This window comes from Mercenaria mercenaria, chromosome 19, assembly GCF_021730395.1.
Source record: "Mercenaria mercenaria strain notata chromosome 19, MADL_Memer_1, whole genome shotgun sequence".
Taxonomy (NCBI): domain Eukaryota; kingdom Metazoa; phylum Mollusca; class Bivalvia; order Venerida; family Veneridae; genus Mercenaria; species Mercenaria mercenaria.
In genome coordinates this window covers 13,904,213-13,925,303 of record NC_069379.1, presented here as the reverse complement: position 1 = coordinate 13,925,303, position 21,091 = coordinate 13,904,213, and the positions used below count along the sequence as shown (strand labels likewise).

Here is a 21,091-nt window from a genome sequence, read left to right as displayed (position 1 = left end):
ATGATTTTACCTTTGTGATCAAACAACTGGTCAGTTGTTGAAAGAAGCATGTTAGTAGCAGTTGTTAGATCAGCTAATTGTTCTTCTTTCGTAATTACTCTACCGCTATCTGATATGGGAGCATTCTCATTTGAAGAAATATTTACACCTACTTTATCTCGAGACAACAAACCTATTGCCGAAGAGCTTAAATTGACCTTTGATTCGTCGGCAAAAGTTTGGTTGTATATTTCAGAGATTCCTGAATCTGTAGTTCCAACACTAGGGTTTGATCCAACTTGAAAATGTGAGTATATTGTTGGTATTTCTCGTGATCCAGTTTTGACAGTCCTTTCTGGTGAAATTAAATGCTCATTTGTCAACTTTTCTATGTTTGCAGTAGATGTCTTGGCAAAATGTTCTTCATGCTGATTATATAAATGTTCACGATTGAACCCTTTAACTTTAACAGCATTAACAAGTGACAGCACACTGTTGTTCGACAACTTATTAGCTTCAACATGTGATTCAGCTGTTTTACTAACTAATGTCTCCAAGTTATAATGGTTTGCATAAGGTGTCGTTTGTGTAACCTTTAATTCATTTAAAGAAGACATATCCAAATCTTGTGCATTTAAAGTTCCTGTTGTGTTTTCTCCCGATGGTAATAGTTCTGCTAGTGATAGTTCATAGGACGTTTGGGAGACATTACTTGGACTAGATTCAAAAGGTAATGGATCCGAAAGTTTTTCTGACATGTTAATATTTTTCAAATCTAAGGTTTGATCAGGTTGTGATTTGTTTTCTGTCTTTATTTCACTAATCACAGGTGTGTTTGTTGTTGTTGTTAATGTCGGAATTTCGGACGTCAGATATAGCGGTGTGGTGGTATGTAATTTGCTATGTAGACCTTTTGAATGTGCTCTGACACCTCTAAGAGACCTAATGATTGCTTGTATAAGAGCTCGTTTCTGTAATATGTCATTGCTTATAGATTCCATGCTGGTCGCTTTGGACGATTTTGACATCCGTTTTCTATCATACACAATCGGTCTGTTTGACGAGGCATTTAATCTTCTCGGAAATGTTGATATCTCTGCATGTTTTTCTTTATTTACAATATGAGTCTTTGAAAATGTGTTACGTTTAAAAGCATTTGACCTGGTGTTTTTCTTAGAACTGATGGTTTCATTATTCAGTTTGATTTGCCCGCCAGTTTCAGTAATTGTCTCTTCAGCTGGTACTAATTGTTCATGTGTTAATCTATGTAAACCATGTCGTGAATTTTTCAAATATGGCGATGTGACAGAACGTACAGATTTTAAAGTCATTGAAACACTTGAAACAGAAGATGCAAAGCTATCTGTGGTTGTTTCTGCTTGCAGAATCGGTGTCTCTGTAGTCCGTACGTCTGTGAGACTTGATGATTCTTTCAAAGGCGGCGTTAACACAAAGTGAAATATTGACGGTTGTTCTGCTTTGGGTATTTCCTGCCCACTATTTGTCAGGTTCTGCGAAATGAAATAATTGCTCAGCGGTGATAGTAGTCCATCCTTAACGAGCCGATAGATTCGAGGATCGCCCTTCAAAGTGTTGATTGAGTACGAGTCCACATGCCCTAAAGATGCACGTGACAGCGATCAGTACCTCTCTGTGTACTCTAAGCCTCGTCATAAACTAAATGACAGTTTTATGTAGTACTGACGTTTTGTAACCCTTTCACCCCTTCATATATGTCATTTTGTAGATGCTTTCATTATAACATGCTTTATTCTCAAATATTACATGCAGATGACTTTCTTGTTTTACTGAATAAGGCACATGGTTCATGAGAAAAGATACTGCGATATAATTTATTCTTTTAGGGGGCTAATTTTCCTGAATTACTTGGTTTGGTCCATGAACATGCAAACTTGCCATTCATAAATTGTTCAGAATTTGAAATCCACGAATTCGTATCTCAAAGAAAACGTCGTTTTGACTCAAACCACGAAAAGGTTGTGCACGAAAAGTTTAGCAATAATACAGTATCTGAAAATGTAAACGGGATTCTCGGCAAAATATTTTAATGAACTAGATGATGCTCTAACGTCGCTCATTCGACATTCTGTAGAGGTGATAGAGTTTAGGGACATAGTTCTCAGCAGGAGTGGTTGAAATTTTGCGAACATGTTTATGTGTATCCGGTTATTTCTTTTTCGAAGTTAACAGTTGTAATAATTCATGAAAAGCGGTTGTTTCTAACTGCCCTTAGTCACGCAATAGAAATGTGATGTTTAATAGAAGGCATTTGTCATGCTAAACAGATATTATATGATTTAGTTTATATATATATTTGATATACATGATTGCTTTTTGGGTTATATTTGTAAATAGCCGATAGATGTACAATTTCAATGCCACATTTGTAGGAATACTTTAAATAGTTTTCAAAGTATGTAAGGATATATTACACTCAAAACATCGTTTGTAAAATTTCCTTTCCATTCTGAGAACTATACCCTGACTAATTACTGGGCCTGTATTAAGAAACCCATGCATTATGTCTGGCTTCTTAATTAATTAATTTACTACTTGTGTTATTGGCTACTTGTTGAAAGGAAAATATGTAACACCTGTAATTGTCGATACAAATCACTTGCAATTACTGTGAAATCATTAATATTCGTGGGGGACTAATTTTCGTGGATTTCGTGGTTGAGTCAATCAAGTAAAATTCCCATTCATTTTATGTTCAAAAATTGAAATTCACGAATTCATATCCCCACGAAATTGCCGTTTTGACCCAAACCACGAAATTTCATGCCCACGAAATTAAACGATTTTACAGTACATTAAAAAATAATGTGTTATCTTACTGCTAAAAAGCTTTATTGTTTGTTAACCATATACTGTAAAAGCACATATTTTTGCTGGGTAAAATTTTCGCGAATTTGAAATTTGAATATGTTCGCGAGATTTAACATTCATGAAATTGTTCAAATGGTATCTTTCTTTAATCCGAATTATACTAATGGTAAATATTAACGCGAGGATTAATTGTTGTGAGATGTAGAGCCTCGCGAATATAGCGAATGTTAAACCCTCGCGAAAATTTCTGCTTTTACAGTATTTACGGTAATATTATATTTCCTTACGATTTATGAGGTTTCGTATATTTGTCTTTTTTTCCAATAAAGTAAAATAAAATTAGTCTTAAAAGTTAAACAAACAGAAAAGATTCAAACCGCAATGGGACAAACCGGATCACGTGACAATAATCCGGACTCCTCGAATCGGATCGTATCAGGGACAAAACGGACAATTTATTAATATCATATCAAATATCTGTTATACTTTGATTTTATGTATTTATGGTAAACATCGTTTAAAACACAAAGGATTTTATAAATCAATGTTTGATGCATAGTAGTATGATCCGGGATATCCAAGAGTCTGGGTTGTCACAAAGGCCATGTTATCATTGTTTCATTTGAACCCTATGAATGCAAAAATTTGTAGCACATACAATTACAAAAATTTGTCAATGACATATATTTATTTCCAAGACAAAATGCATACTTATATTTTGAATTCAGGACCAGCAATTAGTCTACTCAAAACGTCGGTTTACAAAATTATGATGTAACTTCAACCTGCAGTACTAAAACTCGTGTTTCTTATGTCCTACGTACTAAAGTTACTTCGTATTATGGCTCGTTAATATAAAAATTGAAATGTAAAAGTTTTGCAAGACAATTTTCAGAATAATATAATGAACAAACTGTGAACAGATATTGGTAAAATATTTTAACAATATTTCAAAAGGAAAATAATGCGATAAGGTATACTAAAAACAATTTAGATTAATATAATGAAACAACTATGAACAGATAACTGAAAAATATTATAGCAATATTTCAAAAGGAAAATATTGAAAACTCTCTTTAATTCAGATTCTTTCTACATGTGTCTTTTTCAAGAAAATGGAACTTTATTATTATACATATTGAACGACAATCGCTACCACAGATTCTTGAAAAGGACACGCGTCCGTAAATTTGAATTAAAAGAGTGTTCATCTACGAACATAAGTCTGACATATGTAATGGTGGATATATTTACATGAAAACAAGATATTAATGATATTTATATTTGACACTGATAAAGTTACTGCAGATGTATAAGGACATAAAGCAGGCATGAGTAATAGCCTTGGGTATATGACTGAAGAACAAAAATCTTATTTCATATCAAGCACGACTGTAAGAAAGTTTGTTACAATAATTATGCAAGTTTTCAAAACAAGGCTTCGTAGAATGGACTATTAAATTATTATAATATTCAATGCGGATAGCAGTCGTCGTCTAAACGAGGCTTCGACGAAGGCCTCATTGTATAGTTATAACATTAAAAAAAAATAATAAAAGAAAGAAAAGAAAATGAAAAATTACGAATGTAATGTCATTGGCCACTTCATTTCGAGCTTAGATACAGACAGGCAAACGCTAGAGCTTTTTAGGTTGATCTCCATATTTATTTCTATAACCGTGAAGCCTATAGCTTCAGATTAACTAGCGCAACTTGAAGCCTTATATCACAAAAGCTAAAAGCCTATATTGAAAAAACTAATATATACATTGGGCATAGAAAAAAGGTAGGAGTTTGTATCAAGGGCGGTAATACATTTTGCAGGCAGAGAGTAAATGTTGTTACTATTAATACATGCATTTAATTATATTTTAATAAAACTTATTTCATATAACTTCAAAGAGATGACATTGTTACAAAACAGGCTAATGACATTCAAAATATCAAATATATGTACTAACGATTGACTGAAAATTGTTAAAGATTTTTAAACGACCTAAATATAATTTATTCTGCTTAAATATATGTAATTTTAAAAAAAAAAAAAACGAATTGTTAACTGTAAGCAAGAAATTAAAAAGTTACGTGCAAAAAGTTCATAAATCAATTTTCCTTTAGACTTTCCACTATTGGCAAAACAGTAATATTTCTTGGTATTGTGATAAGTATTTATCTGTATTATATACATGTACCTAAAATACCTAAACCAAAGTTTCACAAAATGACGTAAAACTAACATTTCTGTGCCTTTGAGCTGAATAGTTATAAATCTTCTGAAATTAGTTTTTATGTGTATCATCGACTACATTGGAATGTCGATCTTTTAACCCTAACCATGCTGGACATGATTGGTTTTGTCTTTGCGACTAGTGTAGATCATGATCAGCCTGCACATCCGTGCAGTCTGATCATGATCTGCACTGTTCGCTATTCAGCCAGTATATTTTTGGGAAGCACCCCTTTTAACAGTTAATGGTACTGTCCAAATTGGAATTTAGCTGGGTAAGGGTTAAAATTTGTTCTCACTTTACAGACTTTAACACGTATACTACTTTGATAGAAAACAAGTATCACTACTGAATTGCCTGCCTGGATATTTGAATTTTAAGAAATCGAGTAGAGTTTTCAAAAATGTAAAGTTGTTAGAAAAATCGTTTACTTTGCACGTAACTGCATAAATAGAAATATTCATACTGAATTTATGTTATTAACATACGTAGTATAAAGCAACTATTTCCGTAATCTTTGTACGCTTCTTCGGCATTCTCCGGTATGTGAGCGATAAGCTTCGTTTACGACCGGAGAATGCCGGACAGGTTAAGGTGAGTACGCACAAAATGTAAAAGCACGGATTGCCATCTTCTACCTTAAATAGGAGGACATATTTGTGCAAATGCCATAAAATTGTTTAAATGTATAAATGTTCAGTACATTAAGCTAATGTTATTCTTAAAAGACAATAAATTTGGTTCTCTGTTTTGTAACTGCCATTCTTTACAAAATCATAATATGGATATCATATTTTTACCTTTATCATTTTGTTTCATTAACAGTTTTAGATAATGGCGTGGGTCTAATGCAGAAGCTGAAGCTGGTTTACCTGCAAAGTGTTCACAAACCAGTAGCCGAATTATGTGGAAAACACAAGGAAAACCCATGCAAATTGTTCACATAACGGTACCGGTGCAAATGCAAATCATGTAAAACACAAGACAATCATTAAAGGATAAAGCATTGTGTAGTGTAAAAAAAGTATTTCTGTGCGTAACATTAGTGTATGAAGCAAAACACAACATATTAGAAAAATGACAAATTAAAAAATAATAAACTTTTTGAATTAGAAGTGAAAACAAAACATCAGCGTGTAATAGTAGCACTATCGTAACAATGCGCAGTGCTAGCAACACACCGACTCAGAAGTAAAGGTTTAAAAATAGTAACGGTGCTACAGAGTCAGTAGTAAAAGGTTTAAAAATAGTAACGGTGCAACAGAAGCCGTTTATCTGAATTGTCATGTAAAAAGTGTTTCGATTCAGTAATAAAGAAGAACAAGGAGAAGTAATGAAGATCAGGTTTGACAGAAAAATGGCACAGTGTCAACAGATTCAGTACAAAATATTAGAAACAGCCTTTATAACAGTAAGAAGATAAATTCTCCTAGGTACTTTTCATTTCAGTAGCGAATATGAACAATCACAATGTTACATTATGTTTGGTAAGTCAGTCGAATTTTCAGAAAGAAGGTAGTGTCAAAGATATATTTCGATTTAGTAATAGTAAAAAAAAAATTAGGTTACATTAGGCTTAGCAAGAATTTAGATTTTTCAGTAAAACGATTCACTTTCAGAAGCACATTTCGATTCAGCAGGTAAGATATTAGTTAAGGTAGATCCGCACGTTTGGATCAAATTTATTTCTACAATGAGGACTTTGATTAACAGAATATACTGAGAAAACTTGGTAAGCAAACAAGATAGGATCATGTGCTCAATTTTTTTGGTAGAGCGAGTTGAAGACTGATGACTGTACACAAGTTTTCATAATGGAGTCTATGGGAAAATCCCAATTTTAAATTTTCGAGAATAGAACTTTTTCTACAATTTAGATATTAATGAAACTTCTCATTGTCGTAAACGAATATATGGCCTATAATATGGCGAAATAAAATATATAGGTTTCTATGCTTGTTTTTGAGATATTTGCCAAAGATAAAAGAGCTCTCTGCATTTCAAGCTGATTTTAAGACTTTTTGGAATTTTTTGACGTGTCAGATGTTTTGATTTCATATCTTAACTTTAGAAAGATAGTAACGTTGCCGCTGTAATAAAATTACGTAGCGGTTGCAATCAGTTTATACACTGAATTTCAATTCCTTACGCCAAATCCAGGCTTTATTTTACGTTATTGGATAAATAGCTTTACGCCGTCACTTCCGATTTATGAAACATGTAGAACTACTTTAGACTTGATTAACAAAATACTAAAACATATTGTCATCATGTTGGCAATGTTGAAGTTTAAAACAGTTTTGCATGACTGATTCAGTAATATTTCGTTTCTAAAAATGATTTTTGGCAAAAGTCCATTAGGCGTCAAATAATTTAAAACATAGATCTTTTAATAAACATTGTAATAGTTACGTGAATGTTATAGTAATGATATTAAAGTTTCAATCGGTGTTAGAAAGTATTATGTTACACGTTGTAATATTCTAAGACCTTTTCCAGAAGTTAACGGAACGTAAAAAAGCAGGTAATGCGGGTCACACATACATCTCTCCTTTATCACTAGTCTTTTCGCGTTTAATGCAATGTTTGCATCGCAATCCGTGTTTGGTGTGAGAAATTTATGTAGTCAAAATACTAGCTTATGAGTCAAGGACTTTTAAAAATTAAACTAATGAATTCAGAAACAGTACTCCTCTTTTAATGTTCCTCCAGAGGTAAAAACATTTTAGACAAAAATGCAAATTACTCCCATGTGAAGTTATTATAAATAGACTACCTATCATAAAACATTATCTAGAATCAGCGATAAAGACTAGAATAATGGTAAAGACTGTCTGACCCCATGACCATAATTGAGCGGTCGCACTTCGACAGGGCACATTAAAGCAACATACGGGCAACCCGGCACTTACCGCCATTTTTTCCTTTCACAGACATAGCACTAACTGGTACCCCGTCTGAAATAATGACGTCATCGGTGATGTAAGACGCTTGGCAACATTAAGCAGTGCAGAACGAACGCTTCAAGTGTACTAGCACGTGTCAAGCGCCATTGCAAAGCAACACATGTGGGAGTGTTCATACAGCAGCACGTGAAAAACTACTTGCACATGGAATTTTCTACTAAAATGGTTACACTACATACATGTATATTACAATATTCAATGACAGCTAGGTGATTGTATTCAGCAGTAGAATAATTGTGCATGTATAACGTTAACTGTATAAATTCATTTTGAATGATTACCACCTTATCAAGGTTATAAGAGATCTAATAAAAAGGAAGCTTATGATCTTTTATTTCATGGGTAAATAAATCCAGCGTATGTAATGGTAAACAAATGCATAAGATATCTGATTTGGCCAACATACATAACCAAATTTCAACACTTCCTTTTAAAGACATTACGCGACTCTTGTTAAATTCTAACGTCGGCACATTCTCTCCACTATGGAGGATATTATTGTACCGAGGGAACACTATTATAATATTATTTTTAACAAATATTTATCATCAAATTGAAATTTTAAAAATAGACATAGGCAGGAAAGTGTGTGTTTAGTCAACCTTGCTTTAAACAGGAAAAAGTAGCTAACGCTAATATTAATAAAACGTTAGAATATATAGGTCGCGTAATGTCTTTAACTACAATATTAGATAAAACTGCATGCATACTGCGTAGAAGGTTTGTCATGTAATATTCTAAGACCAGCTGTCTGTTTGAGTAAATACATATTTTAGAATACACACATAACAGTTAGACAGACCGCTTTGCAATTACACTGCACATGCGCAAACGTAGCCAAAGTGAGTATTCTGGTATGCCCGCGACAAAATGATAATAAAATAAAATTTCACAGAGAATATTTCGTGATATTGTATTTGAAAATTTAAATATGGCGGATTAACATCTGATACAAAGAAGAATTTTGATATATATTGTAATCATTAAGACATAAGAATTTATAGAATTTAGTCACGAGCCAATATCAGTCAAAGCATCACTTTAAAAATCAAGTTGTAAAAAGGGTAGTGTGTGAGATGATTTCCCGTCCTTAAAATCGAAAGAACATGTTCTAATTCAAAAATCACCAAAATTCTGTGTGAAACATCAATTTATCTCTTTTCTAATTCAAAACGCCTTTCTGTCTGCTTTTGTAACAAACAATATTTTTAAACAGCATCGTTCCGGTTGAAATATTGAAGCAATGGAATATTTTAACAAAACAATTACAAAATGCGAATGCGAAAGAGACGAGTTCAAATTTAACATTAATTAAGATGCTGAATTAGAAATTAAAAAGGCCTAATATTTGAATGGTAAACACTGTTTAAAAAAGGAAGACAAATTTGCTATTCGCAGACGTTCATTGCAGAATTATATCACGTGGTTAGGTCGCGCGCCCACAAATAGTGCGTGTGCAAAGCTGTAAGGATTATGTAGCTGAATAGACCGATGTATTAATAAATTGACTAGTGCGGGACCTTCTTGATTTCCTTTTACACCAAGCAGCTAATAGTATTGATATTTCAATGTATTATGATATCCTTACAGGGTATCATAATATCTTAGAATTATCATTCTCCTTATTGCATTTTCAATGTTCGTGAAATTTGGTTTCCGTAAAATATTATTTTATAGAAATCATGAAAAAAAGGCTAGGTAATTTAGAAACAAAAGGAATGTAAAATGTCTGATAAAATGACTAAGACAACTTAATGTGAATGTGGCCCAAAAAATTGTCATATGGCCCAATAATTGTCATATGGCCCAATAATGGTCTCTGGCCAAATAATGGTCAAGTAAAGTGAGGTAAGCACCACATGTTTTTCACACGAGCTATGCATGTTAGCATTTAAATGAAGGTTTCAGATCGGACATGGTGTATTGTTTTGCTGGTCAGGAAAAACGAATTATTATTCCACATTTCACAACAGTTACTGGGGAGCAAGAAAGATAAAGCAATGAATCTATAACTAATATGATCGCGCGAAACATTAGTGAGATAGATGAGTAGTTGTAGTCATATAGTAAAAAAACCTAAAAGCATATTGTTTATGATATGGGGTGTGTGGTCAATTTTAAATGACATCCAATCGAAACAAATCTAAGATGTGGTTATTTTTACAGTAACCAATCATTATGATTTTTACATGTGACAAATAGTCCTAACAGCCAATCATTATCTTATCTACAGTACTTACCTAAACCCATTCCGGCATTAGCTGCTGCCCATGCAGTCTTTTTAGGCTGTGCACGAGCTGAAAGAAAAAATATGTTATGCGTTTACTAATAAAAATGCACATAAGTAGTTAGTGCTCAGCATTTGATATAATGGCGGATGAAACTGAAAATAAATTCCAAAAATTAGTGAATAAAAAAAACGACTGTCAGTGATATATTATTATATTCCAAGCAAAAATGAATTAAAGGGATCTCCATTGCCTCTTTTAATATTAAACTTATGAGTTAATTTAAATTAGAGTTACAACAGTCTTTCAAATGGTACCTGTACTTATGCCGCATTATCTTACCCTATATGGCTGCACATGGAGGACAGATTAAAGACTTTTGACTTTTAACGAACCGTTCTTTTGCTATTTTTCGAATTTTATCGACCTGCTAACCTGACCTACACTAGTCTGGTTCCCTGGCTGCATGGTTATTTTCTTTTTAAATACTGCAAATATTTTATTAGTAAATTTTAAGCGTCTATAATTGCACATTTTATGTGATGGCTAAACCGGTGGAATACAAAATGTCATTATAAAAACAACCCGCTGGAATTACTTCTACTGTTAATGGAAAAAACTTATATACGAGAAATAAAGACAGAACAAATATAGGGACGGGAGACAGTCTAGACCTACACGTGCAAGGTTTGATATAACCTACCATTTGTCAAAGATTTCAAAAAACACATGTTAAATTCGTTTTAATAAACATATGATTATCTTCGACTAAGCAATTTACTCCTACCTTTTTGTAAGACAATTGCGTGAACGATTTGTCACATAATACCGCGACTTCTTGCTGTTTCTTTTAAACTTTAATAAATCGGCCGGGCAAGTCATCGATCTATTTCCTTAAAACAATAAATATTACTTTGTATATTTAGTTACCAATTTTCTGCTAACAGGGATAAGTTAACAAAATTTTTTGACAGAGTACATTTTCTGTGGATTTTGAATCATCATTTATTTAATGTTTGTGGTCTTTAACACTTAACCTAAATTTCTAAAATGAACTGGTCCAACATTCAATTTTGGCAATATCATTTATTAATCGAAGGGGTGTTCACTGAAAATTTACTGACTGAATAGCGAACAGTGCAGAATATGATCAGACTGCACGGATGTGCAAGCTGATCTTGGTCTGCACTGGTCGCAAAGGCAGAATGTCTTGCCGCCAGCAGGCTCAATGTTAAATTTTGATATATTTAATGTATTTAATGTGGGTTGGTCTTTATTTTATATACATTTAATGGTGGCAGGTCTTTTGATCTTTCATAAAATTAATGTTTAATGGGAAATAAGAATGACGTTCATGGATACTTGTAGAGTTACCAGGTGGCCATCATATAGCAGCTGCAACATTAGTCTGAATTTTAATCAAGTTACAAATTAACAGTTTAACTGAATGGGGAAAACATGAGAAATGATGATATTCGACAATCGGCGAATTGTGTATTTTCAGAATGCAATGTCGGCAATCTCCGGATATTACGGAATGTTTATTTTGAGTTATATTTTTAGAATTGTTTTTAAATTTGATGTCTCCTTAACTAAGATTTGAGATTTGTTCAACTACTATACTGTGTATCCTTAATTAAGATTCGAGAATTGTTCTTAAAATATGTTGTCTCCTTAACTAATTCACTTCATTTATCATGTGAACTGTATTTTTAAATGATGTGTATTGATGAGACATTAAAAAACTAATATACTGTAACCACGTGACCTGGATTTACTGGCGTCATAATTTATTACTCAAATACATCATGACATTAAATAATAAGGTCATTACACGGCGTTTTAGGTTACCATTTATTCCAGTCTGGTGAACAAGTACATTTTAAAGCATACCATTAAAAAAGTATTTTTGCGTGCAATGTTCTGAAGTGACAGGTTGACATTTTCGCTGAATGGCGACTAACAATGAAATTTCATTTTTTGAAGAACACAAATGTCATATTTTCGTCAAGAAATTTTTTATATGAGACAAATGTCTTGGAGTAAAGCAAACAGTTTTAAAGCGAATAATTGTTTTTATACTTAAGATTTTTGCACCTCCAAAAAACTGTAACTACGCAGTTGTAATTTCTTGCAAGGGTGTAGGAGTATGAGCTCAGAATAGCAAAAACAATCGAAAGAAATGAGCTTTTAATTATTACACTGATCAAGTCTCTTTAACTCCCGCGCAAGAAAATATCTATGTTTTTAACTGAACAATGAATTTCCAACATGCAACCTTTTAATTCTGTTAACTTCCACATCCACTGAAATATATTTTCATTACAACTTTTTGTTTAGATCCTTGAAACGTGATTGTTATATATTTTCATATTTTTTTCATACTGTTCTTAATGCTGTTGGTGTTTGCTGCAGTTTTGTTATATTCTAGCATTCATGGTTACACTTGTTTATAGTTACGTGTAGTTCTTTTAATTATAACATTTCTTATTACAATGTTCTTGTAAAAGTTTTGCCGGTAACATTTTAGCATTTCTTGTTATACGTTGTTACATGTTCGTCCAGTAGTTTTATTAAATTCTGGCAAAGCATGTGAGAAGTTCTTGTAGTTTTTTATATTCTAGCAGACCTTGTCACAAGTAATTTTTTAGTTCTCTTTAATTCTAGCAGCTCATGTTTTCATTACGATAATCACTGTTTATAGTCATCATCTGAGTCAATCTGCATAGTACAATTAAAACAATATTTTGAAATGCATACAATACATCAACATAATTTAAAGAAGGTATCACACATATTATACTCTCTCATGAATAACCTAAATCAAACCGAGTCTGGTAGCATAGCTGCATTTGAAAGCGTCTGGGTGATCTTCTTAATATGGTTGTTTAACAAACAGCCTTCAGTTGCCGTGCTTTTATATGTTTATATGTTCTGTTGCTTCCGAATCAAGACGTCCATTCAATATATATGTGTAGTAAATTAACCGAGAACGAGGGGAGTATGTATATGTGTGTGTGTGTGGGGGGGGGGGGGGGGGGGGGGGGGGAGCACATTTCAAAAACTCTTTTAAGCAAATAATTTTAAACCGAAACTACTATTATTTTGCTTTGTTTTATTATGTTTATTAAATCTATGCTTTTGAAGGATCATCTTAGATTTCATTACTTTATAACAGTTTACGAGTAAGTCATGCAAGTGCGACGACCGGACCGAACTTATTTTATACCTTGATAACTTGAGTTTACACTGACAAGTTTGGGACATTCGTGACAGTTACTGTGATAAATCATCACAGCAGTTAACTGACTGTTCAGTTAATTACAGCAAATTTCCATACCAGATAGAAGAGATAAAGCATCATGCCTCGAGAGTTTGAAATTGAGAAAGCATGTGCAGGTGTAAGTAATATATGAGCCGCGCCATGAGAAAACCAACATAGTGGGTTTGCGACCAGCATGGATCCAGACCAGCATGTGCATCCGCGTAGTCTGGTCAGGATCCATGCTGTTCGCTTTCAAAGCCTATTGTAATTAGAGAAACCGTTAGCGAACGGCATGGATCTTGACCAGACTGGAGGAGGGCCTAGGTGCCCAAGGCGGGTATTGCTTTAGGCATGGGCAGGTACCTGGGTAGAGCCACCGACTTTCCCCTATTTGAGAGAGGCTTGTGTTTTGAAGTCCGCAACTTTCACCAATCGGCAGCCCCATCCTTTTAGCATTAGTAAGCAAAGTGCGCGTTCCTCATAAATATTTTAAGTTGTGTGTTTTTCCCTTTTTTGAAATAAAATACGTTTCTAGTTAAGATGTAATGTCGCAAGTGTTATGAATTAATGTAAATATATGACGCTATTAGTCCAAACTAATTCATCATACTTGAAAAAGAAGTATGCCCCACACATTTTTATTACCTAGTTCACTCAAGCAATTCATTCAATTCATCGCCTAATTAATGAAAACAATAAAAACACATCTCCTTGGACATGTAAACAAGTGAATAATGATGTGTCTTGCTTGTCTGTGCATATTTAGTATTTTAGATGTTAAAGGTTTATAGTCACATAGACACAATTCTGTGACATTAAATCTATGCGACAGTTGCCGCTTGCAAATCCCAGTTGCCTCTCTGGACATTTCTGGCGTGTATGTTTACATGGGAGAACCACCGATCCTCAAGCCTAATGGCTGTCTCAATTGAAGCTGGATGTCTTCCTCACATGAAAAGATTGTAAAGCTCATGAGTGGGTTTCAACCAACATGGGCAAGGAGAAAGTGTTCCGAAATCAGCGACCTCAACCAATGTAATGCCTATCGTCCCTTTTCCCGTTTTATTTTGCGTTTCTTTTCCGTAGCATACATTTAACAGTATCCTACGTTCGCAAGAGAAAGCAGCACAATTATTAAATTTTGAAAATTAATCACTGGGTTTCACGTGTTTGTGGTAAGTTTTACAACTGAATCAGAAGTAGAACACTGGCTGGTAAAACGTACTAGTATGCATTGGCGGTTATAATGTTTATATTATCGCAGTAAATAGATACTAAAGTCTTGCATGCTTGCAGCAAATATTAATAGGTCGTTGTCGAATATTGGCAAATAAAATGCCTTTAATGTGTGCAATAAAGTTCATACATGATGACTTAAAAGTACACTACATCTAAATCTAAATTTCATATTTGAAAACAGGAACAAATACTATATATACATATAGTTCATGTCAACATAAAAGTAACACGTTTTTATGTACAGTAACAGTACGCATTAGGTTAAAAATAAACATGTATAGCTAGACACAGTATAAATGTTTACTACCGCTATTAACTGGAAGTTTTTTTTTAAACTCTCGACTGCTGCTGAATGACATTTAATTATGAATGTAGCTCAGCACACATTATTGATATCTTAAGGAATGTTAAAATTATATTTGATGAGGATTTTCTACATTTGAAGTAAATATCTAAATATCAAATATTTTAGTGAAACATAACCATTGGATATCTTAAATTCAAGTAGTTTTAAAGTATGTCTTGTATCTACATCTCAAAATCATACTAGAAGTCACATAGTGATATACAAATGTATTTTGTAATACAGATCCTGTAGATGAAACGTAAAAGATATTATTACATGACTGAATTCTATTGTTTCTCTGATTGGCTGAAAACGGTTCGAAAAGTAATGAGTACAAATCATATCAACTTATCTTGGGTTATAAATAGACCAAAAATAAAAAAAAAGATCGAAGTAGGTGCTTGGAAAACCAATATCAACCTGATTTGGTCTAAATTTATTCCTTATTTCTTTATTAAAGATACGATTGTAATAACAAGACTGACTATACATTTATTCATGTAATAAAACAATTATTGACATTTTCATAGGTTGATATCAACCTATGAAAAAGTCGATAATTGTATAATAATAGGTAAGGGTAGATTTCTCGGTAGCACAGAGCACCACAAACACAGCCTCAGAGCCACGCATTTGCAAAGTAGGCCCACAACAAAAAGAAGCTGTAACGGAAAAATATTACAGACGGATTGCTTAAAAAAACCAGCAAGTACATTGTAATTTTATGCATTTATGCAGAATATAGATAGAGGGGGCGGAAAAGGTACGGGGTAGAAAGGGTTGGGAGAGGGGTTGAAGTGGGGGAAGGTTAAATAAGAATAAATATTCAGCCACGTTTCCTGTAATGCTGATAGTAATATTTGTTTAGTTAGTTACGCAGTCTGGAAAGTCGTAGAATCGTCTCCTAATATTTGTAGTTTCTACGTAGTTAATGTATACAATAAATGTCATACTTCATCTTAAAACTCTGGAATGTTTTTTCATGGTGCCATAAAAATAAAACCATGATGACAAATGATTACTCTAATACATTAAAACAAAGGTCAAAATAGTGTAGTTAAATCATATTTCATATAGGTTAAAAATTATATTACCGCTGAATATTGCCGGTAGTTAAAAGTCTTCAATGTTTGTAGTAAAAGTCATTATTTCGCTGTGTATACTGGCAGTTAAAAAGTGTTTCATGTTTGGAAGAAAGTCGTAAAACTGCTATAGGATACTGATGGACAAAACGTCTAGAAAGGTCATAAACTCGCGATGGAATAGCACTTGTTTATTAAGCATTGACTCTGTCCTGCCAATCAAATGGTGACTTTATTTTGTTTTTCCTTGAAAAACAATTATAGCATTTTTATTGGTTATACGTGGGTCACATGGTAACACCCTACATATACTTAGAGAGTCAGTAGAGTTTTAATGTCTATTAACATTCCATGGAAATATGTCGGGTCAGTTTCATAAATGTGGGAATTCGGCTAATACCTCGCACAAATTTTATCAAACAGACCCTTCATATTTCCGTGGAAGGTCACCAACAAATCAAATAATTTATCATATAAATGTATTTGAACTCTGTCTTTTCTAATATCCTATTTCTAATTTAATTAGGAGATTCAAAACATTTTCGAACAGAAGATATTAGACAACTACCTTTGGTTCACATTGGTGTATTTTATATTATGATACCATGTATATTCTTATGCATCGGGCCTTCTGACATAAACAAAGACAAAAATGGCGTTTTTGCTTCCCGAACGGGAAGATACCTAGTCAAATCGTTCAGGACAACTGCAAAGATGCCCAGCAATAAACTGTCTCGTATAGCAGATGTTACCCTGTCAAACTTAATGGGCCGTCAGACGGGCTATCATATGCTTACGTCTTAACTAAATCTAGAAAAAGATCCTTTGAAAGCAAAGAACGTAATTAATTAAAGTCACTGCGCACTTCGTTTGACTGTCTTTGGGGAGGGGGTTAGAGTGAGGTAGGGTGGGTGTGTACCAGCGAATTTTTTGCCAATGACCGTTCCAAAGCGGTGCCCCATTATGTTCCTTTATTTGTTCGTTTTGTCCTCGTGTGTTTGCTTTGTCTGTGAGTGTGTGTGTTGGCAGAGAGCACATCTGCGTGCTGTGAGTTTTGTTTTGGGAGGCTGCGTTTTTAGGAACGAGGCATTCCCTCTTGTATTTTTGTTCATGTGCTATAACAAAAAGTATAGAAACTCCTCTAGCATTCCTAGCACCCATAGCATCGGCTTATGCGGAACTCTATAATCAGAGAATATGGAATGGACTCCTTGGTTAGACAGGGACCAGAATAATCATAAATTACATGTAATATATCGTGTTTCACATGATTATTTTATTTTTATTCCTTTCTTATGCTTAATAATCATTTATATCAACTATGATATCTTTAAACAGTAGTTATTTATACCGTACTTATGGTGATATTTGTTGTTGTTTTTTGTTTGATTATATGTGTATATATGTCTGTGTTGTGAGAAGGCCTCATGGAAGATTAGTGTCAGCTAATTGAGTTACCCTCTATAAATAAAGAATTTACCTACTTACTCACTTATTTAGTAAGTCTTAATTTCAGATCGTTGAAAATTCATTTTTATTTGTACATAACGACATGCATCAACTTACATGTATATCACACATTTATCTCATTATATTTACCTTTCATTATTTTTTTTCTTTCTTATTTTATGCAGCTATATATCACCTAACAAAACATATCTGACAAGAATAATTCATTATGCAAATATATTACATAATAAAGTGCGTTTTTGCCGCTGTATTAACCTCTTGTTTCTTATGATAAAGGATGTATAGCCGTCCATATACACAGCAACTTGTTATAACATATGACAGGAGAGTTTACATTTATGTCACGATTTTCATAAAAGCTGCTATTTCTGTATACACTTGTATTGTACTTATTATTCATACTTGCGCTTTATGATCATGCCTTAAGTGTTACTTTATATACCAAGCTTTGTATCATCAGAATTAGAAAATATCACGAGTATTGTTTTGCTTTTTAAAAACATTTTATGCTTTATTGCATCACAACATTGTTTTTTTTTATAAATATTTTGACCTTTTTTTCAGACAGTAGGATTCTCAAAATGTATTTTTACTGTTTGACTTGTAACACCGAAATGCCATTTACATTTGAACACCAGGTTTTACATTTTACATTGTATTTATGGTGCATTACATTATCACACACGTCTATGCTACCAGTAATAAAATTGCATCTGGTGTTTATTTCGTTGAACTAGGGTTGTTCGAAAATCAAATAGCAAATGTGCATATCTATTCGAATAATGTGACAAGTAAAATCTGATGATCAGTATTTTGTCCAGTAATTAAGGATATTAAAGCGGCAAGCCTCCAAATCGTTCGACAACAATTGTTTAGATACCTTGAAATAAATGCTATATTTCTTAAGGTTTTAAAACTTAATTACTGACAAACTTTATGTTATGGAAACACATGAGAAATTGCTCTTTTACTACTTTTTACGATAAAAATCGAAAAGCGTTTGTCACGCTTTTACTCCAGGTATAGACATCTATATTTAAAAATTATTATTCATCACTCGGCTATAGCGCTGTTGGTAACGACGACGGGAAAATGTCTTTATTGCCGCGGCGGTCCGGGGTTCGATTCCCGACGCGGTCATCTTTTTTTCCTTGATTTGGATTTTTTTTAAATATTTTAGAAACAAAAATTCATATGCTAATGTTCATAATATGACCAAACTTCAATTTGAAAGAAAGATTATTTTCTTAATAATCTGGAAGTCAGTGCCTTTAAAATCCAAAAGTAAATATATCTTTGTCAAGTAATATTATAAAAACATACTATCCTGTACGGACATTTATTCAAATATAAGAATGTATCATTATTATTATTATCAATAATTTCATGAATAAAAATGCAAATAGGCTGTTCAAAAGTTTTCTAGACAGTTCCTATTTATTTACGTTTATCATGACAAAGAAATCTTTTGACGTAAGGAGCTGCAAAGTATTTTCTCTCTTTCATAAAAGTCAATGCACGAGAAGATGCACAACATTTGTTAACTGGGAATTTCCAAATAAAATTCACTTGACATACGACCTTCAAATATGGCTTTGATTACAGTAAAATCAAAGTATTTGAAACATCAATTAAGATGAATTGAGCGTGAATACAACCATTTCTAAACCAGATATATGAATTCATATTATTCTGAGGGAGAAAAAAAGAGCAAACATGTCCTTGATACATTATCAGCGGCGCATTAAGCTCATTATTTTTTATGTTACTTGTTAAGTACGATTGAATCGCTCAAAATACCCATGCAGTTCAGGTCAGTCATCGATAAAATTTACAAGTATAATTTTCTTTTAAATGTAGTTGTAATGTTTCGTTATAGTTTCAGTATATATATATTTTTACTATTTAAGATTCTTGCGATAATTATACCTGCACTTGAATGTGAACATGACAACCGTGGTCATAGAGTAAATCAGACAGCGTAATAAATTGTTTTTCAAACCTAATGAACTTCTATCACTTCTTTAAAAACTTGAGCAATGCAATGATGTTCTTACAATCCTGTTTTTAAACTTTATTTACAGCGGAGCCTTTCTTGTCAATATTGATCCATATGGACGTTACAATTTCATATTGGGTGTGTGACGTCATTTGTGACGTAATTTGTGACGTATTTTAATGTGTTTCGTCCCACTAAAAGGTTCAATAATGATGATTGTTTCTACTTTTCTATGAACAAAGAACAAATCATATATAATTTATAAATTAATAGGCGTAGATGCGTGTGTAGAAAATACATCATCTTTGCATCGATAAGTATACACTCGGTTTTTTTTTCGAGGCATAATGTTGAACCCATAAAAGAATGCATATATTTCCTCTGCGTATATTTCGACTTTAAATATGTCGGGTGCATAGTTTATTTGATGATTTTACTACTGAAATCAATAGAGTTAACTTTCATGCAACAATGCATTATTGTTCATTTTTATTCATTAGTGTCATCAAAAAATGAAAGCGTAAGTGCATTCGAACAATGAGCATATTATACAAAAAGTTTCATTCATTGCAATTGTGTTTTATTATCTTAAACAACTGAATAAATCTGAATTAAAACTTGCAGTGCGGCGTACCTTTTGACGGCATCTAAGCCTTAAACTGACATGAAAGTGCAGTTGCATGCGACAATGTGTAAATTATTGCTTAATTTGACTTGTTAATAAATGACACTGTTAATATATTGCCGTTCAGTTAAGTATATTTAAAAATTCCAGGCCATGAAATAGAAATATTAATAATATTTTTATTGTTGAATTCTAATAATTTACAAAACATTTGATATAACAACCCAAAGATGATTGTTTAATATTTTTTTATGGTAATTTAATTTAAGTATGATGTAAAAATATAACATTTTAATTGCTTCACGCCACTAAAAACCGAAAATCTATCAACCGTAATAATGAAAAAGTCATAACATTATTTCTCTCTTAAATTCGATATGCAGGCGCCTCCTTAAAAATGGACATGACATTTCAACAAGGAATATAAAGCATTTTCGGAACAATTCTTTAATTTATGTTGTCAGGTAACGTTTTAATTTGTCGTTATATGTCATGATATTCAAATTTTGAAATTATCTTGCCAAATATTTTAAGTCTTTAAAAGGCATATTAACTGTATTTTTATTGCTACAACATGGCAAATTATATTGTTAAACTAATATATATTTCTTTCTGGTAATTTAATGAAAAATATATTGTTGCAATATAACATTTTAATTGCTACAGACAAATTATGTCATAAAATACTAAGGAAATATCACAATATCATTATCATAAAAGACAATAGGAGAAACCATATTGAATACAATACACAGTATCTCGTGCAAAGAGACTGTAATTCTATATTCTAAATGATGTTAAATGGTGACAAATG

The 21,091-nt window shown here is 32.7% G+C and overlaps 1 protein-coding gene across 34 annotated transcripts in view; it reads right to left on the bottom strand.

Moving 5' to 3' along the window:
- LOC123542726 (uncharacterized PE-PGRS family protein PE_PGRS3-like) overlaps window positions 1–21,091 on the bottom strand; it is an 84,239-nt gene that overhangs the window by 60,102 nt on the left and 3,046 nt on the right. For 31 of the 34 annotated variants that reach the window (XM_053531963.1, XM_053531950.1, XM_053531957.1 and 28 more), the window contains exon 3: window positions 10,264–10,320. In XM_053531963.1, the coding sequence (XP_053387938.1) occupies window positions 10,264–10,320 (57 nt within the window). Of the gene's footprint in view, window positions 1–5,857; window positions 5,930–7,969; window positions 8,015–10,263; window positions 10,321–21,091 lie in introns of all 34 variants that reach the window. The other 3 variants (XM_053531981.1, XM_053531978.1, XM_053531980.1) reach the window with 2 other exon arrangements.